At 43.5% G+C, this 17,688-nt stretch overlaps 1 protein-coding gene across 1 annotated transcript in view; it reads left to right on the forward strand.

Annotated features, from left to right (window-relative positions):
- The window catches only part of LOC149287985 (transcription factor Gibbin-like), a 33,918-nt gene extending 17,233 nt beyond the window's left edge, over positions 1–16,685 (forward strand). Inside the window, exon 2 of the mRNA XM_089492310.1 lies at positions 11,890–16,685. Coding sequence (XP_089348436.1) covers positions 11,890–16,685 — 4,796 coding nt within the window. The remainder of the gene's footprint in view (positions 1–11,889) is intronic.
- The last annotated feature ends 1,003 nt before the right edge of the window (positions 16,686–17,688 follow it).

Raw genomic sequence — 17,688 nt, forward strand, 5'->3', positions numbered from 1 at the left:
GCTGGTTTTTATGAAAAAGAAACACGAGGATAGTGCCTGCACCCCAACTCTTGTCTCGATTTTGTTTCTCATGTGGGCTGTACAGACAGCAGGCTGCACAGTATAAGAAAAAATGGCGTGCCAAGAAGAAACCGCCATTTAAAGGAACTTGCCAAGGCTTGGTCACCTATATGAGAAGGATCTGTGCTTTCCTGCCAAAATAACTTCAGAGGATGTCATGGTATGTTCATTTCCAAGCCCCAGCCAGTTGGCTTTTACCGCACCTATTCAGTGACCATCCTCTTGATTCTGTCCAAATCATCTGTATTTGGAGGTGCAAGTGGCAGCATGTATTCTGCAGGGGGTTGGCAGTTGCTGTTGTCTATGTGTATACATGTGTATGCTGCAGTTCACCCAAGATTATTTTCTTCGATCATTTGCTAGTTTATTACGTGGTCCAGTCTTTATTTTCAATTCAATATTTCCATTCGTTTCTAGAACTTATTTTTAGGCTTGCATTTTGTAATTTACGAGAAATGTCAAATGATGGCACCAAAGGTATATGGTAGTCCTGCCTTTAACACAGTCCCCTTTTATTTGTACACCAGTTACACCCAAGTCTCTATGGATATGCAGGGAACTCTGCAAATTAGAGAAGTGGGTCCAGAAAAGTCCAGAAGTACCTTATTACCTTCTTGTTTAGACAGTTTGGGGACCTTGTATCAGAAATACTCCTCTCCTATCCAAGGATTTAGAGTGCTCTATTACTGTCTGCAACCATTGATTCAACAATGAGTGCAGCTTTTTGTTATTATTATCTTTTATTAATATAGCGGCAACAATTTACGCAGCGCTTAATACAATACATATATTCAAGGGGTATGACAAGTCGGGAATTGACATACTACGACAAACTGATACATTAGGTGCGGAGAGCCCTGCTCGCAAGCTTACAATCTTGAGCATTTGCTGACATCACTGGGACATTTAGTGTGATTCTTGCCACATCTTTCATTTTAGCCACTGTGGGGAAAAATACTTACCAAGAGTTTTCAACAAAGAGAAAATGAGCATATTGGTTAGATGTTTTTAGAAGAGAACCCCCCTCCCTCCAGTCTCTGAAGAAGCACAAAGAAACACCGCTATGTATATCAATCATGCATTTTTAATTCTTACACTCGGGATGGCAGTTTTTAAACATATAGGGCTGGGTTTTCACCTCGTCTGAGAATAAAGTGCCTCTGTGGATCTAGGGATCTGTCATTGTAAACAGTCCCTAATGAAAAGCAGAAGAAAACACACCATGCCTTTTAAGACAACCGTGACTATAAAAAAAGGGGATTCATTTTTACAAAATCTTTGTTTATGTCCACATTTAAGGCACCAGTTTTGGTGCAGAGTTGGTAGCTTCAGATAAAAGTAACTGTTTTACCTGTGGTTACATTAATACAACACGGGGAATACGCTATACAGCTGCTGGTATCGTTATTGTACCAGAATTCCTTCTGATTTTCATGGCAACTTTCAGGCTTCTTCGTCTGTGGTCCATGTGAGTGGCCAGCATGATCTGGACATCCAGTGTTTAATTAGTGTGGTAACCAAGACAACAGCTCAGTTGGGCTATTGGTTGCTTAGCAGGATATAGCTTTTTCACATTCTGCTGTTGCAGTCATTCCCTCACTAGCTGGAGAGGCTGTGTTCTTGTTCTGAAACTGTATTTTATGAAAAAGAGGTACTTTCTAGAATTGTATTTCTACCAGACGGTGGTTTTAACGAGACATTCTTCCCTAATATTCACAAGTTTTGTGTTTCCCCACTGTTAGCTCAAATCTTACGACTACAGGAGATAGATTTTTAGATCCTACAGCTCATGCCAGTGTGTTTGAAAAATATTTCAGGAGTAGTACTAACAATGAGCCATTCTGAATTTATTGGTTCCACAGTTATAGCAGAAGTATTTTTGCAAGACTGCTCAAGTAATACTTAAAAAAATCTTCCCTGCACCCAAAGTAAGCTTTATTCAATCCCAGCAGGAATTAAGATGCTTCCAAAAATTAACTTTATTGTATGAATCGGTCAGCAGTTGTATTAAGACTGTCACCTAAAGAATACGATTAGAGGAAACTTTTATTTGTTTTAACTGCTCCCTTTTCAGGAAAAATGCTCCCAATCTTCCAATGTTTCATTGAGCTTTCGCTGAGGGAACTTCCTGTCATTGTAGATTGGCAACTGACTTAATTCAGAACGCATTCCACCATCTTGAAGTTTCTTAAATATGGAAGCCAGTTTTCCAAATTTCGAAGTAATTTTAGTCATAAGTCATACCAGTGCTCCTCTACATCTCAAGGGTGAAATTGGGCCTCAGGGACCCTACGTGGCATACTACTTTGATCTTTCACGTCATCTGAGTAATCCCCCTGACACCCATACTTCTGTAAGTACTTTAATATGCATTTCTCCACTTAGCTGACACATAATTTGCAGTCGTGCTGCAACGTCTTTCTTGCTCTATGACCTGAAATTTCTTGTCATTGATTGGCTGCTTAAGATCTCAACCGAAGCGTAAGAGATGCTTTCAGGGCAAATGTATCCCCTGAATGGCGTTTAACAAGGGGTAGGGAAACCTATTCTCTCTTAGGTGAACAGTATCCTCCCTTATGAATAAGTGCTGCCACAGGTCTATCTGGCCTAATCTGGTGAAGTGATGTTGCAGTAAGCAGATGGGGGTGTTTGTTTTGTGGCTCACAATTAGATGGCTACGTTGGTAGTTTTTGGAAATTCTTCATAAATGTCAACTTTTAGATGGCAGTATCCATGGCTTTGTTCTTGGTAGCAGAGCTATCTCAAGCCAAGGCTGGCCATACAGTGGTCCATCTGCTCTTTAATTTTCATGCTTCTGCAGCATAGCCATTTCTTACAGGTATATTTAGAATCGCTGAACTGATTATACTGAAAGAGGTCAGACTCCTAGCGACCATTCACTGCAGTTCAAGTATTAACTTTTCAATTCTCGACAATTTGTAGTTTTCTGACGTTTTGTTGCAGCCTCTGAACTTTTGGGCAATAAAACCATGGAATGTCAGCAGAACCCGGGGTAGCCCAATGCTTTTTTAGAACAAAGTATGCCTTCCCCTTTAAGATGATGTCACTGTCCACTCTGGGGATAGTGTGACCTTGTCACCTTCCAGCCAGAGATGGCTTTAGATAACTGCTTCCTGCAAACATAACTCGTGCAGGGCTGTAAGTGACTGGAATAATTTTACTGGAAGTGAAATGTTGCAAGGCAACAAATCTTAAATCCATATAAGTAGTTCAATCTTTCCTTTTTAATTCATTTTTTGGACTTGTATAGATGACAGATTTAGTGTATAATATTGATAAACCTTTGGGTCATCTAGAGAGAAGGGTTAGTATGGGAGCCTTGGTGGATATCTTCTCATATATGGGAGTATATGTTATTGGTATGGGGAAAGAAACAATGGCTGTTTTTTAATTTGGCAGGCTTTCTGTGAGCTATGTATACCCCAGTGTGCAATGCCAGAATGACAGCACAGCGTGCACAAAAAAGTGCTTAGTTTTCAAAGTTTATTACAAAATTGGCTTCATGGCACATCAATTTAAAAAATAAATAAATAAAAATGTGTGTATATATATATATATATATATATATATATATATATATATATATATATATATATATATATATATATAATATACACACACCAAAGTGTTAGTTTTGCTACGGATCTTACTTGCCTTACCTTAACAGCAAATATTTCCTTAAGGGCAGAGTCCTCTACTATAGAAGAATACATGGTAATGTCCTCTGTAAGTAATTTAATATACATGCTTCCAAAACAAAAAAAACTAAAGGAAAGAGATAGCTATAATATATATATATATGTGTGTGTTGTAACTGTACACATTTACTTCACAGGCTGTAGATATTGGTTGACCTGCTGCACATGCTGTGTGCTTTGTGCTCTAAAAGTTTGACAGGTTTCTCCACCCACAGTCTGCAAAAATCAGACTGGGTCAGTGGTGCATGATGGAAGTATATATGCATGTATCTAGGAGCTATACAGACCTCTGCTATATATGCCCCATTTGTGTATAACAAAGCTGTCTGCTGTAGAGTAGACCGCAAGCTTAACTTTAGTCGCTCAAGTCAGCCGTTCTTTGTTCATTGTTTCACTGCATGATTGTCCATTAGTATATGGGGCTTCTGACCACAAGTCTCCGCCCATTGATCCTTTTCATCCAATGAAATGATAGGTTTGTATACAGGCACTCTGCCCTACTTCTAGAATGTAAGCTTGCTTGCAGGATCCGCTAGGGTCATTGTAGGTGTGTTCGTACCCTATGTTTGTATGTACTATATGAGGTGCTGCATAAATTTTAAGGCTATATATATATATATAAAGCGAAATAACTATTGCTGTGTGTAATAAATAAATATATATATATATATATATATTACACACCCACACACCTTTATATAGCATACTACTACAGTAAACCATTACAATCCATTTTAAGTACGCTTCTTGAAGCCTTTTTGAGCCATTCTTTAGCACATCTGTTAAGTGACGCTTCAGCTACCCGGAGCCTTCCCTTGCGGGGCGCGGCCAGGACTGCCCACTGACATCAGTGGGCGGTCCTGATGACGTTGGCGGGAAACACCCCCATTTAAAGGGAAAATAGGCAGGCAGTGGGCTGTGCCAATACCCTGCTCCCACGACCAAGAGGATTCGGGTCTGGACCTGGAGAACCGGTGAAGTGGTGTTTCACCAGGAGAGTTCCCAGATATGGTGGTAGGAATAGAATTACCTTTGCATGTTTTTCTATGTGCAGATATAACTGGTTGCTAAGTATGTAATCTACTGGCATTGCCAACCCTCCACAATGTATAGTTTAGTTTCTGAAATGAGTTTTTGCTTAGTTTGATCTCACTGATCCTGGTGTCCTTGCCTCCAGCTGATCCAGCCCTGTGAAGTCTTCACATTTTATTCAGTGGGGGCAGTTTCCTCCCACTGATTATCAATCCACGACCGGAATACTCCCATTGATTTCACTGCAACTACCGTATTGCCACTGATTGATAGCTTAAACAGCCAATCTGTATCAACAGACTTTGCAGCTTGGAGGAAGAGAAAAATGGTTTCAAATACTGTGTTTAAGTGTTATGTTTTAATTTTTCCCCCCATTTTGGAAAAATGCATATTAAAGTAGTACTCACAAAGTACTTTAATTCTTCTATAGTAGGGGTGTAAGGGACATTAGGCTGTTGCTGTAATAGGGGACCTGTCACAATCACAGCATGTTTTCATTTATAAAAAATCCTTTTGGTGGCATTTACATAAGAAATAAAACCTTGCTTTAACTTGTGGAGGCTGGTATATGTGTTAGAAATATATACACACAGGCACACACTTTGTCCCGTACAGATTCCATGGCTATTACAATGAAGGTATAAGGAAATACACAATAGTAGTAAGATTACCAATAACGTAAGCAAACATAGGGCATACAGGTACAGAAGGAGAAGAGGGCCCTGCTCTTACAACCACCTATTGACACTGCATTTAATATGAAACATGTGGAATAAATGTTTCTATAAACACAGGTGGATAGATTTGCATGAATTTACACGCAGTCTGTACCTTCTCCGTAACTTTACTCCATGCCAGTGTGGGGGTTAATTGTGAGCACTCCCTGTTCAGATGTCACTGTGTCCCCACTGCTGCATGACCCACTTCCACAGCCTGTATCCAGGCAACATGCTTCTTCTCCCCCGGCCCTACCTAGTGTAATGCCCCATACAGCCGTATTCCTGTGAAAGATGAGGGTGACAAACGTTATCTTCACAGAGAATGAACACACAGTGCTGTATAGTGATGCTGAGTATCTGTGCACCCCCCTCTCTGTAGCTGTGTATTTTATCTGCCTGTCTGACAGATCCTGGATCCAGCGGGGAGCAGCTAATCTGTGCACGCAGGAGGAAGCAGATAAATAAAGGATGAGAGAGACAGAGGAGACAGGACAGACAGGAGAAAGGGAGGGAAGGAAGGAGTTGGTGTACTTGCCTTTCTAGTGGGAAAAGGGAAGAGAGACATCTGGTGGGAGGAATATACTGTTCTGGGTGCTTCTTATATCATTTCAGAAGTGTCATCAAGGAGCATATAATGGTCATAGGGATGCTGATTATACATGATGGGTCCTTCCCTTTCTTCGTGATACATACTCTGGTTACACCATAACATTTATGGCACCATATCCTTACACAGACACCCTATACTATTTACCCATTACCCGCTCGTTTAGAACGTAAGATTACACTGCTTATGGGTATCTTGCATCTATCTCTTTCCCCAAGTATACATGAATAACATGAGTTTCATTGGTTTCTGATACGTACATCAGTAACACATTTCTATACCAATTCCGAATAATATTCCTTTCGCACCTATTGGGAGGCTATGCCTTTTAGTGCCCATCCATCAGGAACATCTACACAGATAACAACTCACAAAGAACATACACTTTTCCATAAACACAGATCGCTGATACATAAATCTCACCCTAACACTTGGGTACCTAAAAGCTAGTTGACAAAAAAAAAAATTATGCTTCTGTTAGGCTGGTCAAAGTCACGTCTAGTGGCCAGTTACTTGGCATGTCCTTAATGTTAATCTTTGGCACATACATAGAAATAATGAGAGTATGTATATGATATATTTAATGAGGGGAAGAGAAGCATGCATGCGCACACCATTAGTGGCCCATTCTTTTAGAACAACTTCAAACTGTGGAATATGGTGAGGCTGAATAATGTCCTTGTACCAACTGTAGTCTGTCACTTGCCCATTAGTGTTTTGCAAATTCGAGGATTATGAATTACACACAAATTCTCAGTCTTCATATGGCTGCCTTTAAATGACCAATCATCTTGTTTTCTGTTGATATATACCTGGCAACTGCTTGCAACCGTGTGCTGTGCATGTACGTTCAGGATTGAGCCCAGAGGTGCCTTGTCATGCCTTTTGGGATCTAGCTTGCTTGACTCTTGGTTCATGGAAAGTGAGTTTAGCAGCACTACGGAGTGTCCCATGTAAAGTCACCCTGCAGTTCATTCACTAAAGGGAGTTGTATTTCAGCTCCTTCACTTTATGAAGGGTCATCTCAGCTGCTTCTGCTGCAGCAAGAGCTTGGCTGGCCTTGTATAATGTATAGTTCAATGACATTGGATTGGTTGGTGGGTATTTTATTAATACACCTGCCTTGGAACGATGATGGAGGGTTCTAGCCTTTATCCAGATCAGTACAAACTTCAAAATTTTGAATTGGTGTTTGCCAGATAACCTTTTCAAATCCACATTTTCCTCTGCGTATGTATATATGTGTATATGTATATACACACACAGCAGTAAATGGCAGCCGTGTCGTGGTCCCACTATATACTATACTATGCGGAATAGATAGCAGGGAATACATTTGTCTTTCAAACATTACTACTGAACTTTTTGGACGCAAATGTGTTTCTTGTTTAGCGTTTGTATTTTATGTAAAGCTTAGTGAAATCTAGTAAACATTCTTCGAAAAACTACAGTCATCTGAATCCACTAACGACAAAGACCTGTTATAGTCACAAATGTGGATACACTGTCCTAGCATGGGCCACATGCATCTCCTGTTACATACTTGAGACCCTAATCTTGATTACCTAGACCTAGGGATCTCCCAGTCCTCATTTATATGCAAACTGGGAAGTGTGCTGTTTTTCCTCTCTCCGAATACTCTGTTATCAATCACATTTATTTTATTTTTAGTTTCTAGAAGAAAACATTTTGTTTAAATTATAAATGGTTCGTAAAAACCTCCATTGTTCGTTCTGGCTGATGCAGAATGATAGGAGTTGTACTCTAGCAACAGTATATCAAATGTGTATTAATATACAGAGTGCAACAGGCCGGTTTAACGGAGCATCTGTGCTGTGTGTCTCCAAGAAAGGATTAGTCGGGTTTATAAGAATAGGCGTGCTAATGGAGGTGAGCTAGCTTTAAACGGACACTAGCAGAGAAAGAGTTACAGTACCACATTCAGTTAAAAAAAAAAATAAAAAAAATCCCTCAGACCATAAAAAGATTACACTGCCAAGCTCTGTAGGGCTTGCTCTCTAGCTGGGAAGCAATTGCTCTGCCAGGATGTGGTTCCCTGGCTGAGTGCTTTCTGCCTCAAAGCATTCTGGGAGGAGGGCAGCTATAATTAGTCCTGTGCCTGGAATCCAATTCCTGCTCCCTCCTCTCATCACTGCGCCATCTGTCTGCCCTCTACCTTCACCCCCTCTTCAAATGAGCGCGCACACACACACACACACACACACACACACACACACACTCACACTCAGCTGTTACACAAGCACACTTCCTGATGTTGTGCCTATTCCAGCAGTCTATTTTTTTTTACTGTCACCCTATGAGTCTTTCGATAGATACATTATTTCTTTTTCTCCCAACCCGCTCCATGCTTTTAGTATTGCTACTATTTTGTCCCTCCAGTACATTGATCCCCCACCTTCTTCATCACGGTTGTATAGTTTTTGTAACACACTAACAGAGTCCTTAAGCATCTATCCCTTTTCTGTCCTCCCTTTTGTGTGGTCTGCTTAATCTTTTAGAAACCTGTATCCAGTGACCTGCTGTGCACCAGAGACATCTGATGGGAATCATATGGGAACGAGAGGAGGAGGGGTGTTGTCTTCTAGCATGTTGGTTCACACATTAATTTATTGCATACCTCTTCAAGCCTTCTGATTTTTGTGTGTACTTCTCTCCAAATCATTCAGATTTGAACATGCTGTAAGCATGCCCTCCTTGAAGGCACACACCTCTAAGGTCATTTTTGTATTTGGACTCTGTGTGGGCTGGGATGCATGAAGAATTAGGGACCCTGGGGATTTTTTTTTTTCTTCTTAGAGCTGCGTTAGTAGCAATCAGTTTGGCTCTGTAGGTAGGTGCCTGTCTATAGTTAGACTCCTCTATAGAGGTGCTTGCATGAACACAAAAATTACATGCTTATATGTATACACTGAAAAAGGCGAGCAAATGTTCCCAGGCAGTAAACTCTTGACAGACATGTACATGTCTCAGGTATACATTAAATGGTAGTGAGGCCTTTATACATGAATACTCAGGATATATATAAATACTATTATCCAGGAACAGGAGTGCGCACACACACACACACACACACACCCACACCCTTTCCTGGGCAAAGCCACATGCACACATTTCCCTGGGCACAGGCATGCTGGCAGAACAGAGAAAGGTCTGGCAGTGTTGAGAGCCACTGGGTAGGGGGGTGAGCAGAAAGAAGAGCTGAAGGGTAAGAATGCTGAGGGAGGAGAGGAGTAAACAAGGCTAGAGAAATAAAAGGACTTGAGTGAATGACGAGCAAGTTGGAGAGGCATATGGGTCTTATGAACTGAGGTGAGTTAGAGGGGAGAGCTATGGATGCAGAGAGAGAGAGAATGCGTGAAGCCTTGAGGAGAGGCGTGAGGAGATCATGGGATTAAGTTTGAGAGAGGAGGGGGAGAGCTTACAGCCCTGAGGTGAGGGTTTGTGTCAGTGCGTGAAGGAGAGAAAGAGGCATATTATATATACACCACTCTGCAGGATACTGAGATACAGATAACAGGAAAGTGAGAGAGGAGGAGAGAAGCAGGAGCAGAGAGACAGCAGGGGAGAGAAGCAGGAAAGAGGGGGAGGGAAAGAGGGACAGAAGGGGAGAGATGGGAAAGAAAAAGGGAGAGTGGTAAAGAGGAATAGGAATGGGAGAAGCAGGGTCAGAAGGGAGCTATTGAGACAGGTGGGAGGGAGATCTGGACAACTGTCTGGCTGCTCATACATGCAGTGACACACAGCTGAATGCACAAAATCTACTTGGATACATGGTAACAGTGTTATTCACACATCACAGGAGGGGAACCTATGAATGCAACATGGTTGCATCTCTTGTATTCATGAAACAATCTCTCTTACCCCTTTTACAGATGTCAGTACTGCAGGCCTTGTTCCCCCAAGCCTGGAAAATGGAGACTCACCCAGTGAGAGGCGACAGACACACTCAAAGGATACCGAGCGGGGCCGCAGAGTGACCCTGGTCTGCAGACACCCACGGGCAAGGTGAAAGTCAAATGTCTGTCTGTGACACGTATGTCTGTGTGTCATTAAGTCCTGTATTCCCTTTTATCAATATTTAACCACTGCACATTGTGCTACTTCCACAAGAGGGTGCTATTCATCCTCTCTATGCAAAGCACCCTCTTTCTCTTGTAGCCTTTAATCTTATGACATCCTTTTCATTGCACCACAAATTGATTCTTTGTTTAAGGTTCCAAATATAGGACTCACATCTAGGAATTGGTTCTGTTGGAAACATTTACATTATATTTGTATATGGAACGTTATTGTTGGGGTTTATTATAATCTGGTCCGGGAGTTTGGGGAAACATTAATATTCTTTTAGATAGAAGGCCCATTTACTGCATGTTGATGACATAAAGTGCAGCTAATGGAAACTGTCCGTTTGGGATCTTTACGCAGGCGGTTTAAATAGTAAGAGAAACAAAGCATTTTAGGTTTGGTGAAAAGGGAACGTTATTGCCATATCTTGGCGTTAATAAATCCAGTAATTAAAACTGTAGCTTGTGCGTTTTGTAAAGACTACCTGGATCCAATCAGCAATAATTGGCAATAACATTAACAATAGGGCAGAATGATTCTCAAGATCAGCATGATTTTTCAACCCTTATTAGACTGTTACATTTCCTCATGATATACCCATTAGATATGGCTACATGGGTTTGTTTTGTGCATCAAACTAAATTGTTTTGAGAAAAGTAACAGGTCCACTTTAAGGCTCTGTTACACCATAAACTGTATATTCTGTGAATGTCTAACCCCAACAATATGAAGATGATCATTTCTCATCACATAACACCATTCACAGGGAGGGAGAAAGAAATTGATGGACAAAGCATTACATACATAAATACAAATGGAGCAACATAGAAAAACTTGTATAGATAAAACTACAGGCAGTGACGGACAGTCTGTAGCCACTGTAAGCATGTTAGGATTCTGTTATTACTGGTTACTTTAGTCTTTACTTACCTTTCTTTTGCCAAAATAACATTCTGTGTGTGTGCTAAGGCCTCTGCAATATATAAAATTTACATTGTTTGTGGGACTCCCCATTAAGCAAGCGTATCCTCCTTGCTGCACTAGTCTTTTATGATTATCCTACTCTTCTGTCCCACCTGAGTTTACATGCCAACTGAATGAACATTTGGAAACTGTGTTTCTACTTAATTTGGCTCAGTCCTATTGAATACTCTGATTTCAAAACTGTGCTGAAATTTGCTATTTTGTTGCATTTGGAAGATGATTATAGCATTCAAATTAACACTTACCACTCTATTAAGTGGTCAGCCTTGTGAGAGAAAACATGCTCCCATTTAATTATGTGAAATTCTATATCAAGACACAAATGAAATATGGCTACGTCTAGGTAGATCAGTTGATATTAACTATAACTAATATAGACTGAGTTTGTATGCGGATGATTGAGCTTTGGGGGCTAGGATGTAAGTCATGGTCTCACCTTGATCCTTGTTTACTTACAGGGACACCAAATACAGTGGGAGAATTTCAAAGCAAGAAAGTAAGTATTTTATATAACTATACATAAAGTACATGTTTCATTATATTTAGTGTGTATGTAAAAAATATATATGTGTGCTTTGCAGAGGTAATATTCCACTTAGACAAAACATTAATTACACCACCTATTATGTTAAGTTAAACCTTGGTGGATCTGTATAATTTGTTCCGCCTCTTTATTTTTCAGATTCCTCCCTTGTCCATCAGGAGTCTCATATTTGTTCACCTCAAGACGAGGATCCACTTTCTCCCCGACACGAGTCCTGGGGCCGGTCCAGCAATTCTTTTTGCAGACAAACAGGAGGGCCACCAAGATTGGGTGTTGATGGAATCATTGCACTACTACAGAGCAAATGTGGCAACGGACGTGTCAATCTTCAGCCTGTTGTGCGATTGATGGATATCATGAAGGACCTTAGCCAGCTGTCCAACAATCTAAGATCCAGTGGTGTGCGTTTGGACTGCTCACATGTTACAAGTTCTGCTTCAGAGCCAGAGGATGCAGAGCCAGGATTGCAGTATAGTTTTTTCTCTTCCCAAAGCCTTGCCTGTGGCCTACGAAGCCCTGAGGAAAAGGCCACAGAACCAATGGAGAAGGAAGCCAACTCTCTTTCTTCCAACTCAATGGAATCGGCCAATTCTGATGTCCTTAGAGAACTAGCGGCACTTGCCTGGATGGACCCACGGCCCACAGAGTGTGAAAGAGAGAAGGAGGGGGTAACCGGCAGGAGACAGGAAGAGAATGGACTTAATCCGGATGAGGTGTCAGGGGAGGGGAAAAGAGATGAACAGGAAGAAGAATCTGGGGAGGAGCCAGATGAAAGTAAAGAGGAGGAGTCGGAGGAGGAGCAGGAAGGAAGTAAACAGGAAGAGGAGTCAGTGGAAGAGCAGGAGGGAAGAGGGCAGGAAGGAGAATCTGGTGAGGAAAGTAAGAATGGAGAGGAGTCATCGGGGGAGGAACAGGAAGGGAATAAACAGGAAGGGGAGTCATCAGGTGAAGAGCAGGAGGAATGTAAACAGGAAGATGAGTTGTCAGAGGGTGAGCAGGAAGAAGAACAAAAATTAACAGAGCATGAGGATAAGCAAAAGTTGGGGGCAAAAGTAAAATGGGAAGCAAAGCAGGAAGAGGCTAGGATATATCAGGATCAGGGTAAGACCGTTAAACAGGAAGAGAGGACAGGGGACAGGAGGGTGAATAGCAAAGAGGAAACATCGGATGATGAGAACAGACAAGATGATAGGGGAGTCACAAAAGGACAGAAATCAACAGAGAGTGGACCTGTGGTGGAATCACAATTGGAGACAGAAATGCCGTGGATGCTTCCACTCTTTTCTCCCACATCAGAGACTCTAAGACGAATGCCATTTTCTCATCGTGGGGGTCATAGATTTGGAGCTAGAGGTCGCCGAGGGGATAGGCCTGGTAGAGGCAGAAGAAGGAGGCCTGGCAGGCCACGAGCATCAGAAAGTAGTCTGTCTCGTGCATTTGTGATGCCCCCCTACCATCGAACACCAGATGAACCAAGGGCCTACAGACCACATGAGCACAACACATTTACTAATACTACACTAAACCAGAAACCCCTTGCAATACAACCTGCGGAAGAGGGTCCCCCACAGAAGCCAAAGCGACGAGGTGTCCGCAAGATGGTGGTGAAGATTGCCAAGATCCCAATGCCTATGGGAAGGAGAAACAAGACCAGCTACAAAGTGTCATCTTTCAGTAGTACTGTGAGTGTAGAAGGGGGGGAGTTAATTGGGGGCTCTGGCCCAGGTCCCACATCCCTCCTGAAAATGAAGAATAATGGACGTAATGTTGTTATGGTTTTCCCACCTGGCGAACTACCAATTATACTCAAGAGGAGAAGAGGACGCCCCCCCAAAAATCTAGTGCTAGCACGGGATACCCCTCCATTGCTGCCACAGTTACCACCCAACGAGCCAACTGCACCATCCTCTCCAACTCCCCAGCCATTGGCCTCATTGACAGATGGAGAGTTAGTGAAGAAGAGGAGACGGAGGAAGCAGAAGCTGCCATCCCCTCAGCCTTCCTATGTGGCAGAGACTAATGATAGCAAATCAGAGTACAGTGATGTGCTGGCAAAACTTGCATTCCTGAATAGGCAAAGTCAAGGGACAGGGCGCACTTCACCACCTCGCTGCTGGACCCCAACCCTGCCAGAATCTGTGCATCAGGCCCCTGAAACCAACAATATTTCTCAATATCTACATAAAGTACAAGGTTATCGCAGACGAGGTGGCCGTGGTGGTGGTCCAGGACGTAGAGGAGGTTGTAACAGTCACAATGCAGAACTGTCTCGCTGTTCCTTTAGTGAATTCTTTGAGGGCATTGGAAAAAAGAAGTCAAAGCCAAGGCCTGTTGACCCATTGAAGCCACGCAAACGGAGACAGCCACGAATGGAGCCAGACCCTAATGCTAAACCTAAACGTAAAAGGAGGTCACGAAAAAATGGGGCTTTGCTTGGTGATATGGAAGGAGAGAGTGGCTTTGGTTATCAGAGTATATCTGATTGGGGAAATGAGGGCAAAGGAGGACAGTGGCTCTCTCAACTCTCCCACAATCAGTCAGGTGGTCGGCACTGCAACTACCAAGGACCTGATCACAGAGGTTTTTCAGCACTGCACAGTGGTTCACCAAATCGCCCAGGTTACTACACAGGAGCTGGGTCTGTTTCACAGGCTGAAGGAGGAGGGCAGGATCGACATGGTCTCTTCACAGGATACTTCCGCTCCCTCTTGGACTCCGATGACTCGTCCGATCTTGTAGATTTCTCCATTTCTGCCCAGAGGCAAGAAGCCCGAAAATCAGCATCTACTTTTTCTGGATCATCTGCTTCCCCAAACCCCAGGGCACTCCAGTCCTTTTCCAGTTCCCGAGGAGCTAAAGCTAGCACCCAAGATTCACCATACCAAAGTTCAGCACAGGCCAGGCAACAATTTCAACCAAGTCGAGGAACTGCAAATTATTCATCACTAACCCAACCAGAATGTCGTGGATCAGATGCCTTCCAGAAGCTGCTATCACGCTCTCCAACTTCACAACATGCGGGAGGTTTTGGTCAATATGGAGGCTTTCCTGGACCTAGTGGGCAGAGTTTGTCCAGTCATGGAGTCTTTGCCCCAAACAAACAGTATCCAGGACCCCCAGACTGTATAAGCAACAAGGACTGCAGCTTCTCTTACAGTGGTGGAGGCAATAGCCTCCCTTCATCACCAGGAAGTGCCCACAGCAGCACAGGATTTAGCCAACAGCAGCAGCCAACAGTGGGGTCAGGTATCACTCTTTCCAAAAACACCTTCTTCAACACATCTGAAATGCCTAATTTCCCACCAATAAGAAGTGAGAGCCGCTCAGCTACATCTTCACCTGCTGGATACATGCTACCTAAAGTTTCTGGGCCACTTTTCCCTGGGGAAAATAACCGTACCTTTACAGGCTCAACAGCAACAGGGCCGTGGGGCTTCCGACAGGGCTATGGCCAGGCAGACTGGGGACCTGACAGCTTTGGTCAGCTATATGGCCCAGGGTTTGACTGCCACATGGCAGAGCCCAACGTTATTCTGGATATCAGCAACTATACCCCACAGAAAGCCAAGCAGAACACAGACAACTTGTCAGAGTCCTCATCAGACAGCACACAGTATACACAACCTGGGGCTGGGTATCGAAGAGCCAATAGCGAAGCCTCATCCAGTGAGGGCCAATCAAGCCTTTCCAGCCTAGAGAAGCTCATGATGGATTGGAATGAGACATCATCTGCCCCAGGGTACAGTTGGAATCAAAGTGTGCTCTTCCACCAGGCAGCAAAACCAGGCAGAGGGCGAAGGAAGAAAGCTGATATGTTTGAACCTTCCCACCAACATCATCATTTGGGATTCTCTTCATCATCTCCCTCCTCTTCCTCCTCTTCTGCAGCTGCACCACCAACAGGCTTTCCCACCAAACGAGGAGGTGGCCCTAGGGGACCGAGGGGTGGCAGAGGGGGAGGCTGTGCAGCTAGCAAGAAAGAAAGAGGTTCAGGCAAGGCCAAGTTTGCTCCAAAACCACCTGTTCCACCTCCTTCATCCTCTATAAGCTCTCTTTTCCAGGAGACCTCAGATCTAGGACTGGACTGTTATAGTGGGGATAGTAGCATGTCACCTCTGCCCTCCCACTCGCGGGCGTTTGGCGTGGGGGAGAGGGAGCCACCTTGTGATTTCTCTGGACCTTATTCCATGAACCCATCCACCCCTTCTGATGGCACATTTGGGTTCCAGAGTGACTCCCCTGGGCTGGGCCCTCCTTCCACAGACTTAGAGCCTGTCAAACACTTTTCCCACATAACTACAGCTGGCAACACCACCACTGGTGGCCCCCATGCTCCACCACCACCAGGCCTAGGTTACGACCATCCCTTACAGGACTCTCCCTTCTCCCCAAACTGCTCCCCTACTCTTGAGCTAAGGCCAGGGGAGGGAAGGAAGCTAGTACCCCCTCCTCACTCATCCTGTGATCCCTTGAAGCACAGTCTGCCTCCTCATTTGCCCTCTTGCCGGGAGCAGCTGCCTCCGCAACCCTCAACTCACCACCGTTATGAGCCTCCCAGTTGCAAGAATGCTAGTTACTGGTACCCACCTAGAAGCCCCCCTTATGATGGCAAAGGGGGCTTACTCTCAGACTTTATGGGCAGGAGGGGGGAGGGGGCATCCTGCCTGAGCCCCCACATCCCCAGCCCTAAAAGGGACAAAGAGACGCTGGACATGGTGAGGGGACACCATAGAACCCCATACCCTTGCCCACTGCTCAGCGATATTACCCACTCCCCAGTGCAGAGAGACTCTATGGTGCAGCTCCAGGAAACCTATCGCTATCCTGCCTTTCCCCCACAGGGTCCCCCTGTTTTGTCCCCACCCAATCTGAAAGGTGGGTTCCTGGGACCTGAGAATATCCCCGAGGACAACTTTACAGTCACCTCCCTTTAGTGGTGGTGGCAAGCCTGGAGTCGTCAGGAGCAGTGGAGGCCATGGGGCAAGGTGAGAAGCATCACGAATACACTGCGTTTGTGTGTGTGTGTGTTACATTCACATTTTATCTCCATCTGTTCCTCTCCCGTGAGCTCCAGTGGTCATTGGGAACTGCTCACTTTGGATTTGATGTAAAAAGCAGTTGAATGTTGGGTGTTAACCCACTTTAATCTATAGTCCAAAAAGGAGGTACCATGGAATAGCCTGTATACCGGGGTATTAAATATCCAAACACCCTACTGCATTTTTTTACATAAATGAACACCCATGACAATTTCCAATTCTGTTTAACAGAAGGTCAGCCTTTCTAGCATGTTGGTGGTACAGTGTGACACCATTGTGTGAAATAGTGACTGGGAGTTTAACAGGTTGAAAGTGGCCACCATACAGATCAAAAGTATGAAAATTGAGCTCTCAATGTTATAAAAACCTTTTAAGTGTTGTATTAAGCTTTATTTTAATACCACATAGCAAGTTATTTTCCAATAATTATAGAAGAACGTTTTCCCAGTATGGAGATAATATACGGTACTTTCATTTCAGCTGCTCATCAACTTTATAAATTATTTTTGTATTTAAAAAAAATATTTGCTACAGGAAATGAGTGCCCATTCTGCCAAAGAAAATTGCATTTCATACACATACAGTGGTTGAGGGGTTTCTACAATGATCAATGACACAAATCCAGTTTGCTTCACTGATCTCTAACCAACTAGGCCTAGTAGAGAAATTTCAGGGGGTGGCATCCCTTCTGCCACATAATAGATAAGGGCCACTTCTTGGGCTGGTTGGGTAGATCAGAGATCTCCAATTTAAGTAGCCCATATGCACCAAGAACCACTGTGCCTACTCGACACAGCCTCTTTAGTGATCTTACTTCGGGTCAAACATGTAATGTGCCTGGATATATCATATAGAGGCACTTGGCGTGTTAAAGGGGCACTGCCTCGGGTTGGGCCAA

Source organism: Sceloporus occidentalis, unplaced genomic scaffold, assembly GCF_023333645.1.
Source record: "Sceloporus occidentalis isolate IW3139 unplaced genomic scaffold, rSceOcc1.0.p SCAF_55, whole genome shotgun sequence".
Taxonomy (NCBI): Eukaryota; Metazoa; Chordata; class Lepidosauria; order Squamata; family Phrynosomatidae; genus Sceloporus; species Sceloporus occidentalis.